Source organism: Nicotiana tabacum, chromosome 24, assembly GCF_000715075.1.
Source record: "Nicotiana tabacum cultivar K326 chromosome 24, ASM71507v2, whole genome shotgun sequence".
NCBI classification, from domain to species: domain Eukaryota; kingdom Viridiplantae; phylum Streptophyta; class Magnoliopsida; order Solanales; family Solanaceae; genus Nicotiana; species Nicotiana tabacum.
In genome coordinates this window covers 1684789-1701644 of record NC_134103.1, presented here as the reverse complement: position 1 = coordinate 1701644, position 16856 = coordinate 1684789, and the positions used below count along the sequence as shown (strand labels likewise).

Here is a 16856-nt window from a genome sequence, read left to right as displayed (position 1 = left end):
ATTCTCTCTAGGGATATTTTCCCTCCTAATCTCAAGCAATTGAAATTATCCTATACTACTTGAGAAACTACTCCTGTATGGATTCCGGAAGCTGGAGGAGATTCTTGAGAGTATTAGAGAAAAAGAAATGGAGATTGAAGAAAAGAAAATTTTAAAAGAGTTATTAGTATAAGGATTAAAAAAAATATTTATCCGAAACCGACACATGACAAATTAATAATATCTAAACATGTAATAAACATATTATTTTATTATATTTAACTAATATATAGTATTACTTCAACATATTAGTTAATTATGCAAAATCAATATGATTAACCAACAAAGGTTATGGTGGAGAGGTAAATAATTATTCATCATTAAACAACAGTCTCGTTTCAAGTCTTTAGTATATGTGAGCACCTAATTTTTGCCCCACATAGGATATCACTCCTAAAAAAGTCCAAAAATAATTTTAATCGCTTTTATATGATTTTAGGAATTTTTCTTTAGTTGTTTTGCATGTATTCACGTTGTTCGTGCATATTTGAAAATGTTTTAAATCATAAAAAGATCATCAAAATATTTTTTTTATCTTTCATTTAGTTTATTAGTTGCATTATTAAATGAAAATCATAAAAATACCATGGTCATTTTATATTTTTAGTTTTTAGTCTTAAGATATTAATTTCCTTGCGTTAATTTTAAATTAATTGTTCAAAGGTTAGAAATAGATAACTAGGTTTAATTTCAATTTAGATTTGATTTAGGAATTAATTTAGGTGCTTAATTAATTTGGTTAGGATTTAAATTCAAAGAAAAATCAAGAAAAAGAAAGAAAGAAGGGAGAAGAGGCCATTTCTAAGCTTGAAGACTGGACTGGGCCAATTTCAGGCGGGCCCACATCGCCCAAACCCCACGCTGCCCAGCCCAATCCCCACAAACCCAACCCGGTCCAGCTCCCCCATGTCATTACCCAAAACGACGTAGTATCCCAATACTACGTCGTTCTCCCTCATCTCTTAGCTAAAACTACCAAACCCTTCCCCATTTTTTGAGCCCTAGCCGCCGACCTCTTCTTCTCCATTCCTACTCTCACTGATTTTCCTCATTCTCTCATCTAATTCACACACTTACACACATTCAGTCATTCTTTCATCATCTAAAACACACACACAGAACTCACAGTCCAAATAGCTGAAACAAAAGTTTTGAATTCGTATTGAATCTTAGATCCGACATAGAAAAAATATTTAAAAAAAAAAACAAAGAGAGAAAACAAGAGGATAACAGCATAAAAGAGGGGTTTCTGTAGCTGTGGAATTGCACTTTATTTGCTCTCATCTTCTGGGTTCTAAGAGGTGAAAATCCTTGCGGTTTGCTGCTGATTATTTGCTAGGACTGGTAGCTGAGCTCCATCATTTTCTTCCCCTCCATTTTTCTGTTGAAATCAGTCATCCTCTTTGCAATCAAGGTACTATTTCTTCGATGTAGATATGTTGTTTTAAAAGAAGATTTGTGTTGACATTATTAGTGATACTTTATAGTTTAAAGCTCATGGCATGCTTTCTCATGGTTAAACTTGTTGAATTTAGACTTTCAATGAGATTTTGCCTGAAACAGTGTAGTTTAGTTGTGACGATTGATGTTTGTTTTCCGAATTGTTGTTTCATTATTATTATAGTTTGATTCATGCGGGTTGAAGTGTGCAGAGCTGACATTGAAGTGGTCAGATCTGTTCATCTCATGTGCCCAAGCTACGTGATTTGCTGAACTGTTTTGATGGAATTAAGCACCCGTTACTTATTCAGTTTTAAAATTAGTAAGCATCAGATGAAATGGAACTTGGAGCAAAGACTTCAAAGTTAATTATTGTTGATTGATATAGTGGTTGTATATGTAGTAGATTAGTGATATAAAACGAAGATCCAAAGAGGAGCTGTCTCTGTAAGATTAATTCATAATTGCACTAAATAAGTGTTGTCAAAGGCACGCTTAAGCCCTAAAGCGAGGCTCAAAACACATTGAGCGCTTCGACTCGCTTTGTGGGCGCTTTAGTGTCGCATCAAAACTCTAAGGCATACTTGTCCTTGCCGTAATCCTGAAAAGGCGACCTTAAACAATTGATATTTTACTTTATCGTATTTTTTTTTCAATTTCTTTGTCTATATATTTATTATTCATGTTTATAATGATTAGTCTTGGACTACATGCATATTTTTACTTTTTCTCCCGTTACGCCTTTTTTCATTAAAGCCCACACTTCATTTGCGCTTTTCGCTTAAAGCCCCAACTGACCTTAGAGCTTTTTTTGCTTTTCGCCTTTGATAACACTGCACTAAATGTGGCATTTTTGTAAAAACATTTGCTCAGAAGCATTTGCTCTGCAGCTGGTTTATTAGAAGACCATGACTATTCTAATTTTACATTAAGTATAAACTTCATTGCCCATAACAGTCCTGACTTTAGGTCACTGTCCAACGCTTCTGAATAATCATTGTTTGGGCACCATATACATAAAGATGCAAAATTTCTAATTTTGAGTGGCCAAGAACAAATCACTTCTTAATTCAAAAACAACTTTTTCCAGCTACCCTTTACCTCATTTTGTCTGTAATTCAGAAAGTAACAACTTTTTTTGTTTGTGAATTGTGAAATACATCTAATTAATACATAAAGATGTGAAACTTCTAATAGTAAGTGGCCAAGAACAAAGTTTCGCAATTCCTGACTTCAAAAGGTAACTTTTTCAGCTACCCTTTACGCCATTTTGTATGTAATTTGAAAAGTAATATAAAAACCCACTTCAACGGGATCACTAAAATAAATTTTATACCATCTAATAATCAGTCACAACAACAACTATGTCCCAGTCCAGAGGCGGAGCCAAGATTTCAACTTTATGGGTTCTAAATTTTAGAACGACAACTTTAAATGCTAATAATTGAGTTCTAATTTTTAATATTTGTACATAATTAACAAATTTCTTAACACAAATACATTGTTCAAGCAAAATCTAATAGTGAAATACATCTAATTAATACATAAAGATGTGAAACTTCTAATAGTGAGTGGCCAAGAACAAAGTTTCGCAATTCCTGACTTCAAAAGGCAACTTTTTTAGCTACCCTTTACGCCATTTTGTATGTAATTTGAAAAGTAATATAAAAACCCACCTCAACGGGGTCGCTAAAATAAATTTTATACCAGCTAATAATCAAGTCACAACAACAACAACTATGTTCCAGTCCAGAGGCGGAGTCAAGATTTCAACTTTATGGGTTCTAAATTTTAGAACGACAACTTCAAATACTAATAATTGAGTTCTTATTTTTAATATTTGTACATAATTAACGAATTTCTTAACACAAATACATTGTTCAAGCAAAATCTATTCGATTCGGCCAAACCCTTAACCGAACTTCTAGCTCGGCCCCTACACTCAGTCCCAAAGAAGTTGAGATCAACTATATGAATGATGAATCCTCACCATTTAAGCTCAACTTGTGTAGCTAATAAATTAACTTTCTTCTTATTCAATACATCTAATTTATACATAATATGCAAAATTTCTAATATTGAGTGACCAAGAACAAATTTTTCTCAAATCATGATTCAAAATAGCAACTTTTTTAGCTACCTTTTACACCATTTTGTATGTAAATTTGAAAAAGTAATTTAAAAACCCACCTCATCAGTAGCAATCTTACTTTTTCTTGGAGTTATTTTCTCCACTTTTACCACCATTTTGTTGCTTGAAAATTTTCTCCAAAGCTTTATAAATACTAATAAATATCTAAAGATAAAGGGAAAATAAATTAGACGGAGAAACTTGGAAGTTTATGGTGGTGCTCCGCCGTCGAAGGTTCGCCGGAAATTGGGGATGGCGCAAAAGGGTTTTAGGTTTTGAGGTACGAGTCCTTTTGGCCATCTCTTTTTATTTAGACAGAAATATTTTAAAGACTTGATTAAAAGTATCACTTTTACAAAAAACGAAGGGGTTAAAATGTTATTATCAAGTATCATTTGGGGAAATTTGAAAATTATCACATAATTACATTTGAAAATTATCACATTTGAAATGTATCATATAAAGCTTTGGAGAATTTTTTTTCCAAGCGAGAAAATGGTGGTAAAAGTGGATAAAATAACTCAAAGAAAAAGTAAGTCTGCTACTGATGAGGCGAGTTTTTAAATTACTTTTTCAAATTTACATACAAAGTGGTGTAAAGGATAGCTAGAAAAGTTGCTATTTTGAATCATGAACGTGGTCACTCACTATTAGAAATTTTGCATATTATATATAAATTAGATGTATTGAATAAGAAGAAAGTTAATTTATTAGCTACACAAGTTGAATGGAGAAGTGAGGATTCATATAGCTGATCTCCACTTGTTTGGGACTGAGTGCAGGGGCCGAGCTAGAAGCTTGGTAAGGGTTTGGCCGAATCTAATATATTTTGCTTGAACAATGTATTTGTGTTAAGGAATTTTTTAATTATGTACAAATAATAAAAATTAGAACTCAATTATTAGCATTTGAAGTTGTTCTAAAATTTAGACCCATAAAATTGAAATCTTGGCTCCGCCTCTGGATTGGGACATAGTTGTTGTTGTGACTGATTATTAGCTGGTATAAAATTTATTTTAGTGATCCTGTTGATGTGGGGTTTTATATTACTTTTCAAATTACATACAAAATGGCGTAAAGGGTAGCTGAAAAGGTTGCCTTTTGAAGTCAGGAATTGCGAAACTTTGTTCTTGGCCACTCACTATTAGAAGTACTGTATCTTTATGTATTAATTAGATGAATTTCACAAACAAAAAAAGTTGTTACTTTCTGAATTTACAAGCAAAAATGGGGTAAAGGGTAGCGGGAAAAAGTTATTTTTGAATTAAGAAGTGATTTGTTCTTGGACACTAACAACAACATACCCAGTATTATTCCACACTGTGGGGTCTGGGGAGGGTAGTGTGTACGCATACCTTACCCCTACCTTGTGAGGATAGAGAGGTTGTTTCCAATAGACCCTCGGCTCAGGAAAGCATAAGCACTACATTAAAGAAAATATAGACAAGAAGGGATAATACCAAAAAGCCATATAAAAGCAGAATAAAACAACAAGACAGTAAGGTGATCAACTATGAAAGAAAACAACGGTTAGTCATAAAAACCTACTACCAACATAAAGCGAGACTGTATGTCAATACTACTGTTCTTGGCCACTCAAAATTAGAAATTTTGCATCTTTATGTATCGATTAGATGTATTGAATACGAAACCATCCAGCAAACAAAGTTTCACGTGATCGAAGGTGATATGAGATATAACGCCCTCTTCGGAAGGCCGTGGATCCACAGCATGAGAGTCGTACCCTCGACCCTATACGAGGTCCTCAAATTCCCAACATTGGGAGGTGTCAAAATAGTGTACGGGGAACAACCGGCCGCAAAGGAAATGTTCTCCGTCGAAGAAGCAAAATCAATATCCTCACCTTCACCAATAAAAGGATCAGGTTCAAAGCAGAGCGCCAAATAGTAGTCACAGACATCGGCTTCGACCCGGCCAGGTAAGTAAAACGTTGAAAAGGACGATGATGATCGATGGATCCCTCGATCCTTCGTAACCCCCGATGATTTCGATGCCACCAAATCAACAATTGAGGAACTAGAGCAAATCGTACTGATCGAACACTGGCCTGAACAAAAGGTATACTTGGGAACGGGTTTGAGCCCCGAACTCAAGAAGAAACTCATTCAATTTCTTATCAATAACATCGATTGTTTTGCCTGGTCCTATCTAGATATAACAGGGATCCCGCCGGACATAACGACGCACCAGTTAAGCTTGAACCCTATGTTCAGACCGGTGAAGCAAAAAAGAAGGCCCAGTCCGAGGAAAAACACGCATTCATAAAGGACGAGGTAACCAAACTTCTCAAGATAGGGTCCATTCGGGAAGTAAAATACCCCGAATGGTTAGCCAATGTGGTTGTTGTACCTAAAAAAGGAAACAAACTTAGAATGTGTGTGGACTATAAGGATTTGAACAAAGCATGCCTCAAAGGTTCCTTTCCACTGCCCAACATCGATCGTATGATCGATGCCACGGCCGGCCACGAGATTCTCACCTTTCTCAATGTCTATTCCGGATATAATCAAATTCAGATGAACCCGGACGACCGGGAAAAGACTTCATTTGTGACCCGATATGGAACATATTGTTATAACGTAATGCCCTTCGGGCTAAAAAATGCAGGAGCTACTTATCAATGACTAGTAAATAGAATGTTCGAAGAACAAATAGGTAAAACGATGGAAGTCTATATTGATGACATGCTAGTTAAGTCCATGCGCGCAGAGGACCATTTGGCCCATTTGCAGGAAACGTTCAAGATTCTGAGGAAATTCAACATGAAGCTCAACCCCGAAAAATGTGCTTTCGGGGTCGGTTCGGGCAAATTCCTCGGCTTCATAGTCTCAAATCGGGGAATTGAGATCAACCCCGATAAAATCAAGGCCATCGAAGACATCACCATCGTGGACAGCGTGAAAGCTGTACAAAGGTTAACGGGAAGAATTGCAGCCTTAGGCCGGTTCATTTCAAGATCATCGGATCGAAGTCACAAATTTTTCTCCCTACTCAGAAAGAAGAACGACTTCGCCTGGACGTCGGAATGCCAACAAGAGTTACAGGAATTGAAACGATACCTCTCGAGCCCGCCACTGCTTCATACTCCGAAAGCGGACGAGCAGCTCTACCTGTACTTGGCGGTATCGGAAGTCGTTTTGTGTAAATGTGACTGATTATTAGCTGGCGCATTTCTTATTTAAGCGGGTTATGTGTAATGTTGTATTTTTGCTTGCATTCCACACACTCGAGATGCTTCATTCCCTGTATTTTATTTTTGGATTTTATTTATCTGATTTAAATGCTATAAGTGGTGGAATGAGTTTCTTCATTAGAATCATTATGTGGTTTTGTGTGAAAATAATCAGCTTTTAGCAAATAATGACTTTTGTTTGAACTATTAATTTTCCAAATTATTTGAATCAGAATCAATTTCAGAAACTAAATGAAACAGGCCAATTTTGAAGTTTCTGTTACTTACTGGCATTCGTGTTTTTTTGCCATTATCCTATACTCTTTAAGTTTTGGTTGAGTTGGGTTAAACTACAGGATCCGTATGGCAATCATGATTATTATCAACACCAAGTAGGATTGTTTGCTTTATTCTTATATTGAGAAGAGGAATCTTGTTGTGTGTTTACTGTTAAGCATTTTTATGGGCTTTGCTTCCTTTACAATAATATTAGATCTTAGTGTTAGAAACTTAAGCCATGACATGTTGAAACTTTAGAATATCCAGACATGTTTAACCTAGTGAAAAGAGAAGGTGGGACGGGGCAGGCTGGGGAGGGGTATTATTCTGTCCCAAAAAAAGGGGAATGCGTATTTTCTGTGCGTTTGGAACCAAATAGTCATAGGATCAAAAGGATTAAAATTGATTATTAGACACAATATTTCTTGATTAGAAGTACCAAACATCAATATGAATAAAAAGATTAGAACTTGACCAATTGCTCTCTTTTTCTTACTCTACTTCCTTGTGATTCTTTTTGATATCTTGATTGGCAGGTCATTTCTGAAGAGATGGATATGAAAGTAAAGAAATACCTTAGAGGTGAAGGAGCAAATTTGGAGGTACTGAAGTTTGTTAAGACTTCTAAACTTGCTTTTCGCTTAACTCTGGTTCTGGTTAGTTTTTCTTTTCGTTGATAATCATATGTTAAAGAGCTGTTTTTAATAATTTGCAGGCATTGAAGGACAAAAAATTAAAGGGTCAGCTTGCTGTGAAAGAAGAGTTGTATGGAAAATCTGCAACAGCTGCTGCGAAGGCTGAGAAGGTGTCTAGCCTGTGTTTAGATAGTTTAGCTTAAATTTCTAGGCATCTACAGTATCTATTTTTCCATTAAACTCAGCTGCAGAAAACCTAGGTTAAATTGCATGTACCAAGTTGTCTCTGTTAACCTCTTGAAGTTGATTTTGTCGATTGCATATCCTTTTATGCCGGTGATCAAGATTTGCTTGAATCTCTGACTGTTCTGCTTTTGTCAGTGGCTTATGCCAAGTGAGGGTGGCTATCTAGAGGTTGATGATAAAGGTATTGAGAAGACATGGAGAATAAAGCAAGAGGCAATTGCCCGTGAAGTTGACATTTTGAGCTCTAGGAAACAATATGATATCGTCTTACCAGGTTAATCCTTTGGAAGATTTTGCTTATATAAATACTGAAAAAGCTGCAGAGTTGTTGGTCTTTGTTTCCTTTTCATTTGATTTTGGGCATGTCCAACATGTTTATCCATTTAACCTGCAAGCAAAGTAGTGGAACGTAGTGTGATTCTTCCCTAGCAACTGAAACTGGATTTAGTCATTACTCATCCGTTAAATTTGATTTTTGCGCAGATAATTTTTTGAATCTTAGTAAAAGCCTCACTAATGGAAGCTGTGGAGATGAAAACCTTTGTTATTTTGCTTTATCAGAGAATTTCAAAAATAATTGTGAAATGTTTGGTCTCAAGCATATATGCTTCCGCACTAAAGTTAGTTTCACATAAGTTGTTGACTTGTATTTTGCAGATTTTGGTCCTTACACTCTTGAATTCACCTCTAGCGGTCGCTACATGGCTGCAGCTGGACGCAAAGGTCACCTTGCTATTGTAGATATGAAAAACATGAAACTCGTTAAAGAACTGCAGGTACTTATTGCTGTTTGATTTGTTCTCGTAAAAGATTATATAAACCAAGCATATAGATGTATTGTTATGATTCGTACGGTGTCAAATTACTTCTAGGGTTTTCAAGGCTCCCGTCGGCTGTAACATATAATAATCCGGTTTAGTATGGAGTAATCTTAGCTTGAAGAATTAGACAACTTGGTATCATTAATTGTATTATCACATACATCACTTAATTTATCAAATGAATAAGTGCCAGCATCATTTTATCTTATAACACGTCGTTGAAATAAAGTCTTGTACTACATTTGCATTAAGGAGTTCCTCACCACTTTTTGAGGCTCAGGTGTACTTATAGCTTCTGCTTCTATTCCAGGTCAGGGAAACGGTGCGTGATGTAATATTCTTGCATAATGAACAATTTTTTGCTGCTGCTCAAAAGAAGTAAGACACGTTTTATGTCCAAATTTCTTGATTGTAATGTGTTATAAGATGGGTTGCAAAGAAACTCTCATCCTTTGGTTATGTTTCACAGGGTATAAAGATTATATAAGTTCCTACGCTCTTCTTAAAAGTTCACATAGATCTCAGAGTTGGTTTGGACTGTAAATAAAATGGATGACTTTTGGATGAACTTGTTCTAGCATTTTCTTCTCTTTCCGTCAACTTGAATTTTAGTGCTGGATCCTATGTGAAGCTCAGTACTTTTTTTTTTTTGATAACCGTGGTGTCCGGGCCAGCTTGCGCGCACCTCGACTAATTCCACGGGATATCTGCCACCTCCCACCAGCAACAGGTACCAGGTAACTCTATCCACCAAGGCTTGGATAGATGGGAAGAAATCACCTAGTATTTGCCTCCGCTGGGATTTGAACCTGAGACCTCATGGTTCTCACCCACTTCATTGACCACTAGGCCACACCCTTGGGTGCTGAAGCTCAGTACTTTTATCAGCAATTTTGTGCATGTTCTTTTAATTATATTCCACATCTCACCAATCACCACTCTTTCATTCCCATGTCCATCACAAATTTGACAGATTTCATTTCTAAATTTAAATATCTGGCATGTCACAGGTACCCATATATATACAATAGAGATGGCACAGAGCTCCACTGCCTGAAGGTTAGTTTGACCCGTTTAGTCTTTTATAATTGACTGCCCCAGAAAATAAATATTTATGGATTCCATGTGGTCGATTGGTATTTTAGGATGTTATTGTTGAAACAAATGCATGCTCATCTGTTTTGCATTCCGATTCATAGGTTTTTAGCCAATTATTAAGTAAAAATGGTGCTCGCTTATGTTCTCTTTCCTTAAAACTCCAGGAGCATGGTGCTGTGCTAAAGCTTCAGTTCTTAAGGAATCACTTCCTTTTGGCTTCTATTAACAAATTTGGTCAGCTCCATTATCAGGATGTCACTACTGGACAGATGGTAGGTAATCTTCGAACTGGCTTGGGCCGTACTGATGTGATGCAGGTGAATCCCTTCAACAGTGTGGTTGCTGTCGGCCATTCTGGTGGAACAGTCAGCATGTGGAAGCCTACAAGCGCTGCTCCCCTAGTGAAAATGCTCTGTCATCCTGGACCAGTCACTGCTCTTGCATTCCATTCTAACGGCCATCTAATGGCAACCGCTGGTATGGAGAGGAAAATAAAGATTTGGGATTTGAGGAAGTTTGAGGTTCTCCAAACCTTACCAGGACATTGCAAGGCCTTGGATTTTAGTCAAAAAGGTTTACTTGCTGCTGCAACCGGATCTTTCGTACAAGTTTTTGGAGATCTTTCTGGATCTCAGAATTATAGCCGTTATATGAATCATTCTATTGCGAAAGGATACCAAGTAAAGAAGGTGGCGTTCAGACCATATGAAGACGTTCTAGGCATAGGGCATTCTATGGGTTGGTCTTCTATCTTAATTCCAGGATCCGGAGAACCCAACTTCGATTCTTGGGTGGCAAATCCATTCGAAACATCTAAACAAAGGAGAGAGAAGGAAGTCCGATCTCTTCTTGACAAGCTTCCTCCAGAGACTATCATGTTAGATCCTACAAAGATTGGTACAGTGAGGTCAACAAGAAAGAAGGAACAGCCAACAAAGGAGGATAAAGAAGCTGAAATGGAAGCTGCTATTGATGAAGCTAAAAGTATGCCTATGAAGAAGAAAACAAAAGGTAGAAGCAAGCCGAGTAAGATTGCAAAGAAGAAGCAAGAAGCTGTCGAGAAAGCTAAGAAGCCGTTCCTGGAGCAACAGATGAATGAATTCTCCAAGAAAAGGAAACTCACCGAGGAAACTCAGCTTCCAAAATCTTTAGAGCGTTTCGTTAGGAAGAAGGCAGTAGTAGCATGATCAGTTACGTCTACTGGACTTTTCTTTCTTGCCCTTAACTTGCATTTGCATTTCATTCTTTTTGTTTTCTCTCCCTATTAACTTCCCTTGAGGGAGATGGTTATAGAAATTGAAGAGGCTAGTGTTGTAATTCTTCAGATCAAGTTTATCCCCTTTTCTCCCTGTTTACATTGTTTTATTGTTAGATTAAAAATGTAGGCATTCTTGTTTTAACATGGGGTTTCCAGCTTGAAATTACAGGCCAATGTAAAATCTACAAACTAGGCCATGTATGAATTAATTTATCATAGCCTTGACTATTTCCTGCTATGTATAGGCGCATTCATAAGCTTTGTTATACTTTTTCCCGTCTATTTCTCTTTCATTTTGAACTTGCACTGATATGTTTTGAGGCTAGTGCACAAGTTGTATTCAGTAAATATTCTTCAGTCGAACATGTGTGCAATTTCTGTCACTTTACTGCTGGCTGCAGCCAGGATCCTGTTAGTTAAGAAGAAAGCAGATGAAAGGACCAAAGGTTGAATAGGACATTGCTAAGACTTGCATGTCATATACTATAGATATGAAATGTGACTTATATCCATAACGTCTAAAAACTATCAAAAATACCTAACAATACCAAACACACAAACTTGATAATCCAGTATATGCAGAACCTTTATCGATCACATTCATTATCATCATCACAAACCATAGTCCTGAATATAGATAAATTTGGCACAAAAATTGTCATTTTTATAATGAACTACATAATACATTATCCTAAAACTATAACATGATATTTTAATATCAACTGCTAATAACACAATTACTAGCCACTATAATTCGTCAAATTGCAATAATATTACAAGATCCATCAGTCCAAAAGAAATTGATAGTAATTAGCTGCTGGTTAGTTGGGTCATAATAGATGGTGAACTTTTTTTATAAAATACAAAAGTTTAGGATAATTTTTGAAATTGTTAAAAAATCAAACAGTGATATTTTGGGCCAAAAATAGGTCTAGAAATAATTTTGGGATTTGGAAATTTTGTTTTCGTAATATGCCAAAACATGTATAAAATCTATAAACAAATATGTTTTGTCAAATTTTATTTGGAAAAAAATTGGCAAAATCTACAGCGAAACGGGGGCTTAATCTTCTCAACCTACTTTTAATAGTTAGATTAACTAGTGAGTTAAGTGAAACAATTTGATTTTCTTGTTTCTGGTGTAGTGCAAAGTGGACCGGATTGTGTGGTCATTTGTCAACCAATTGGCAATCCATCAACTTTATTAAAGAAAATGACAAAAGGGAGTGTCCTACGACCTTGTTCTCCCATTTAGAAAAACAAGGTGTAAATAAATACTACCTCCCATTTACTTTTTGGTCTTTCTAAATTTAAAAATAATTTATGTTAAACTTACAAAAACACACAAATAATCTGGATCACTTTTGACTTATTTAGGACTACAAATTTCAAAAATATATTTTTTTTTTAAAATTACGTGCTCAATCAAACACTTTCGTATAAATTGTAAGTGATTGAGTAGTACACCTGTTTGGACAGAACTTCGAGACCTAATAACTAAGCTACTGAAGCAGGGAGATTAGATCTGCACAGCTCTGTCTTAAGGCATTCCAGCAAAACTGCAACAACCATTAGTCCATTACTCATACAATACACCAAACAATTTTAGGCTCTCAAACTCAGAGAAGAAGAATGGCTTATGCAGCTCTTTCTTCACTTATGCATACACTGCAGCAACTCCTGCAACCTAACCAACGTTTGGTTTGTGGAAGCTGTATACCACAACAACATATTGAATCCACTTATCAAAGTCTTTCTGCTCTGCAAGTTTTCCTTGAGGAGGCTACAAAGGAAGCCAAAGATATTGAAACTCGAAAGAGTTTGGAAAAGAGGATCAGAGATGTAGTCTACAAAGTAGAATATAGAGTTGATTCAAGACTCAGAAGTGTCATTGTAGCAGATTGCGGAGATGACCGAGAAAGGGCTTGTAAAGCTTTCAATGAAGAATTGCAAGAAGTCGAAAAAGAAGTTGATTCTCTCAAGAAAGAGGTGATACAGATCGAGTTTAACAAACACCGAAGCAAATCTGCAGAATTAGCAACAACTTCTTCCTCATCAAGAAGGTATGCAATTGAGCAAAATACTGTTGTTGGAATGGAGGATGACTTCAACACCATACTAGATCGCCTCACCGCACAAACACATGAGCTAACTGTCATATCAGTTGTTGGTATGGGCGGTATAGGTAAGACAACTCTTGCTAGAAAAGCTTATGATGATTCATCTATTCGATATCGATTTGATACACATGCATGGGTCACAGTCTCAGAGAACTACAATGAGAGACAAGTGCTACTAGATGTTATTATTTCAATAAGTCGGGATAGAACTGATGAAAGCTATGAAACAATGAGCAAAGATCAATTAGCAGAGATTGTGTATAAAGGTTTAAAGGGTAGGAGATTTCTAATTATCATAGATGATCTTTGGAGTACTGAGGCATGGGACCAAATGCAAAGACTATTTCCAAATGATAACAACAAAAGCAGAATCCTATTAACAACTCGCCTTAACTATGTTGCTGATTATGCAAGCCCTGATTTCCCCCCTCATAGTATGTCTTTTCTAAGTTTGGACGATAGCTGGAATCTGTTTACTGAAATGCTATTCAAAGAAGATCTTTGTCCTCTACTACTACAAAAAATAGGGAAGCATATCATACAACAATGTCGAGGATTACCTCTATCGATCGTTGTCATTGCTGGAATTCTTGGCAAGATGGACCCGACACATGATAATTGGAAGAAAATTGAGGAAAATTTGAACTCATTCTTTGGTACGGTTTCTGAACAGTGTCAATCAATTCTTTCATTGAGCTACAGTTACTTGCCCCAGTATTTGAAGGCTTGTTTTCTCTATGTTGGAGGTTTTCCTGAAGACATGGAGATTAATGTTTCCAAGTTGATTAGGCTATGGATTGCTGAGCAGTTCATAAAGGCAAGAAGCTATAGGAGGTTAGAGGAGGTGGCAGAGGAGTATTTACAAGACTTGATTGATAGAAGTCTCATTTTGGCTGGTAAACAAAGGGCTAATGGAAGGATGAGAACTTGCAAAATTCACGATCTTCTTCGGCAGCTGTGCATAATAGAAGCTCACAATGAGAATGTGGTGCACGCCATGAATGCAAATGTCCCCATGTTCTCAGAAGCCGTAAATGATCAACGACGAGTAATTGTTCCATTTGATATTAAAGAGAAGCATGTTTACCCTAACCCTACAAGGCATAGCAGTGTCCTTACAAGTATGACCCGGACCTTTATTTTTACGAAATATTCTGATTTAGATTTTACAGAACGTTTTTGTTCCATTGTTTCACAGTTCAAGCTGCTTAAGGTGTTGGACGTATATAATGTCCGTTGTGATTTCTCATGTGTAATACCTAAACTTATACATTTGAGATATGTTGCTGCAAACATTGACGAAGCTCCTTCACTTGCCAAATTGTGGAATCTACAATCCATAATTCTTCGTAATTTTTCAAGCAAAGACTTGCATCTCCCACAAGAGATCTGGACAATGTCAGAGATAAGACATCTTGATATTAGATGGTCAATACATATGCCTAATCCTCTTGTGGCAGAAAGTCATAATAGTATTGAAGAACAACCTTTGTTTCTCAATAACTTGCAAACACTTGTTCTCTGTTCCTCTCCTTATTTGGCGGAAATCCTAAGAAGAACTCCCTATCTAAATAAGCTAACGGTTTTAGATGAATCTAGGCATTCTGACTGTCCTGCTATTCTTGATCCTCTCAGTCTTCTACAGGAGTTGGAGACACTAACTATAGAAGCAGATTTAGGCAGTGACCCGATGATTCTCTCTAGGGATATTTTCCCTCCTAATCTCAAGCAATTGAAATTATCGTATACTACTTTACAATGGGAAGATATGGTTGTGCTGGCTAATTTACCCAATCTTGAGGTGCTCAAAGCATATTCTGCATTCGAGGGAACAAATTGGAAACTAAATGAAGATGTTGTGTTTCAAAAATTAAAATATCTACGACTTCAGTACGGAAGTCTGGAAAGGTGGGAAGCAACTAATGATAATTTTCCGATGCTTGAGCAACTACTCCTGTATGGATTCCGGAAGCTGGAGGAGATTCCTCAGAGTATTGGAGAAATAATGATACTAAAATTGATCCAAATAGAACGTTGCAGCGCTGCAGCAGTCACTAGTGCAAAGAAAATTCAACAAGAGCAAGAAAGCTGGGGAAATTATGAGCTTCAAGTTCGAATTATCTAGCTTTGATTATTAAGTATGTTAAAATTCCATCTTTGATTATTAGCGAATTTTCTTAATATGCTCATGTGGTTTTCTGTGTTCTTAAATTTTCCTCTTTACCTTCTTTTCTTATAAAAAGGCTTGTAAACTTTGAGAACCGTTATCTACAGTCAGAATCTTAAGATACATTGTACTTTTAATCACTTTTTGGATGCTATTTTCCTTTTCTCCCCACCTGCAAGATTTGCTACAAATAAGCTTTTAACTGGCATTTGAGGAAATTCTGAGTATGATTTACTGCAGTCTCAATCTCAGAGCTTCTAGCATTGTGAAACTTGGAAAATATTTTGGTGTTAACACTGAGTAAAGTAGATGTAGTAGCATGTTAAATCTTTGATCCCAACAGCTATTTTCATTCTTGATAGTGAGATGACTTCAAGCTTATAGTAGCTAGATCTTTAAAAATTGAATGAAGTTAGAAGATATAGCTCTTATTACTTTAATACTACTATGTTTGAATATTTGGATAACTGATTTTCTTGAGTGCATTACCTTTAAAGAGAGCAAATATTCTGTTGGTTTACCTCATTAATCACTGAGTGAGTGGAACTATTTTATTTGGTTGTTTGTAATTGCCAGAAAGGAGTCTTCTAGTCTTTACTATCCATTAAATTTATTGAAGAAACAAATAGTGTGTAGGCTACACCTTATCATCTCCCCAAATTAAAAAAAGAAAAGGTACATAGATAGAGCCTAAGACTTTATAGTTACAGTAGGCTCTTGTCCCATTGCTAATTATGAAATGGTGCGGCAAATTAGAATCAGTTCACGTGGATTTTCCAGAGGAAACAGAATTAAAGAACCTTATACTATTAAATTATATAAGAATAATATAAAGGGTAGCCCTATACACAAGGCATTCCGCTGGGTTCAGGAAATGGCCAAATTTCAAGGGGTGTGATATAAACAACCTACCCTAATGGAAGCATTAGTGACTGGTTCCATAACTCGAACTAGAGTAAACAAAATTAAAGCAAATCAAAGACCTTAAACTATTAAATTATATAAGAATAATAAAAAGGGCAGCCCGGTGCACAAGGCATTCCGCGGGTTCGGGGAAGGGATGCACTCCAAGGGGTGTGATGTAGACAGACTACCCTAATAAAAGCATTAGTAGCTGGTTCCACGACTCGAACTCATGACCTATATATCACGTGGACACAAATTTACCGTTGCTCAAAAAAGTTCCCCTTCTATATAAGAATAATAAATAAATAAGCCAACAAGGAGGTAGGTGAGTAGCTCTTTGTCCTTCCGCATTTAGCTTAGTATTTTCTACATATTGCTGTCTTCAGGGTGTAGAGACCTTTACTCATATTTTTACACTCAAATTCAGAGAAATGGCTTATGCTGCTCTTTCGTCGCTTATGCATACACTCCAGCAACTCTTGCTACCTAACCAACGTTTGTTTTTTGGAAGCTCTATACAACA

General features: G+C 36.3%; 2 protein-coding genes across 4 annotated transcripts; both read left to right on the top strand.

Annotated features, from left to right (window-relative positions):
• The first annotated feature begins 992 nt into the window (after positions 1–992).
• LOC107810614 (putative U3 small nucleolar RNA-associated protein 7) lies at positions 993–11378 on the top strand. Its single transcript, XM_016635413.2, has 8 exons — positions 993–1453; positions 7619–7684; positions 7798–7887; positions 8099–8237; positions 8621–8739; positions 9095–9162; positions 9795–9843; positions 10047–11378. The coding sequence occupies exons 2-8, from the start codon at positions 7634–7636 to the stop codon at positions 11067–11069; spliced, it is 1539 nt and encodes a 512-aa protein (XP_016490899.2). The 5' UTR covers positions 993–1453; positions 7619–7633; the 3' UTR covers positions 11070–11378.
• Positions 11379–12615: 1237 nt separating this feature from the next.
• On the top strand, positions 12616–15567 carry LOC107810615 (putative late blight resistance protein homolog R1B-12). 3 transcript variants are annotated; one of them, XM_075248113.1, is made up of 3 exons: positions 12616–13916; positions 14007–14381; positions 14459–15567. In XM_075248113.1, the coding sequence occupies exons 1-3, from the start codon at positions 12773–12775 to the stop codon at positions 14470–14472; spliced, it is 1533 nt and encodes a 510-aa protein (XP_075104214.1). In that variant the 5' UTR covers positions 12616–12772; the 3' UTR covers positions 14473–15567. The 3 variants fall into 3 exon arrangements, with proteins under 3 accessions (XP_075104214.1, XP_016490900.1, XP_016490901.1); XM_016635414.2 differs by having other exon boundaries at positions 14007–15567; XM_016635415.2 differs by having other exon boundaries at positions 12616–14381; positions 14459–15447.
• Positions 15568–16856: the final 1289 nt, after the last annotated feature.

Excerpts from the sequence above, each read along its gene's own strand:
- LOC107810614 (XM_016635413.2), top strand. The coding sequence starts at position 7,634 with ATGGATATGAAAGTAAAGAAATACCTTAGAGGTGAAGGAGCAAATTTG. Across the intron at positions 8,238-8,620 it reads ATATGATATCGTCTTACCAG|ATTTTGGTCCTTACACTCTT; the intron begins GTTAATCCTTTG and ends TGTATTTTGCAG. Across the intron at positions 9,844-10,046 it reads CAGAGCTCCACTGCCTGAAG|GAGCATGGTGCTGTGCTAAA; the intron begins GTTAGTTTGACC and ends TTAAAACTCCAG.
- LOC107810615 (XM_016635414.2), top strand. The coding sequence starts at position 12,773 with ATGGCTTATGCAGCTCTTTCTTCACTTATGCATACACTGCAGCAACTC. Across the intron at positions 13,917-14,006 it reads AAATTTGAACTCATTCTTTG|GTTTTCCTGAAGACATGGAG; the intron begins GTACGGTTTCTG and ends TCTATGTTGGAG.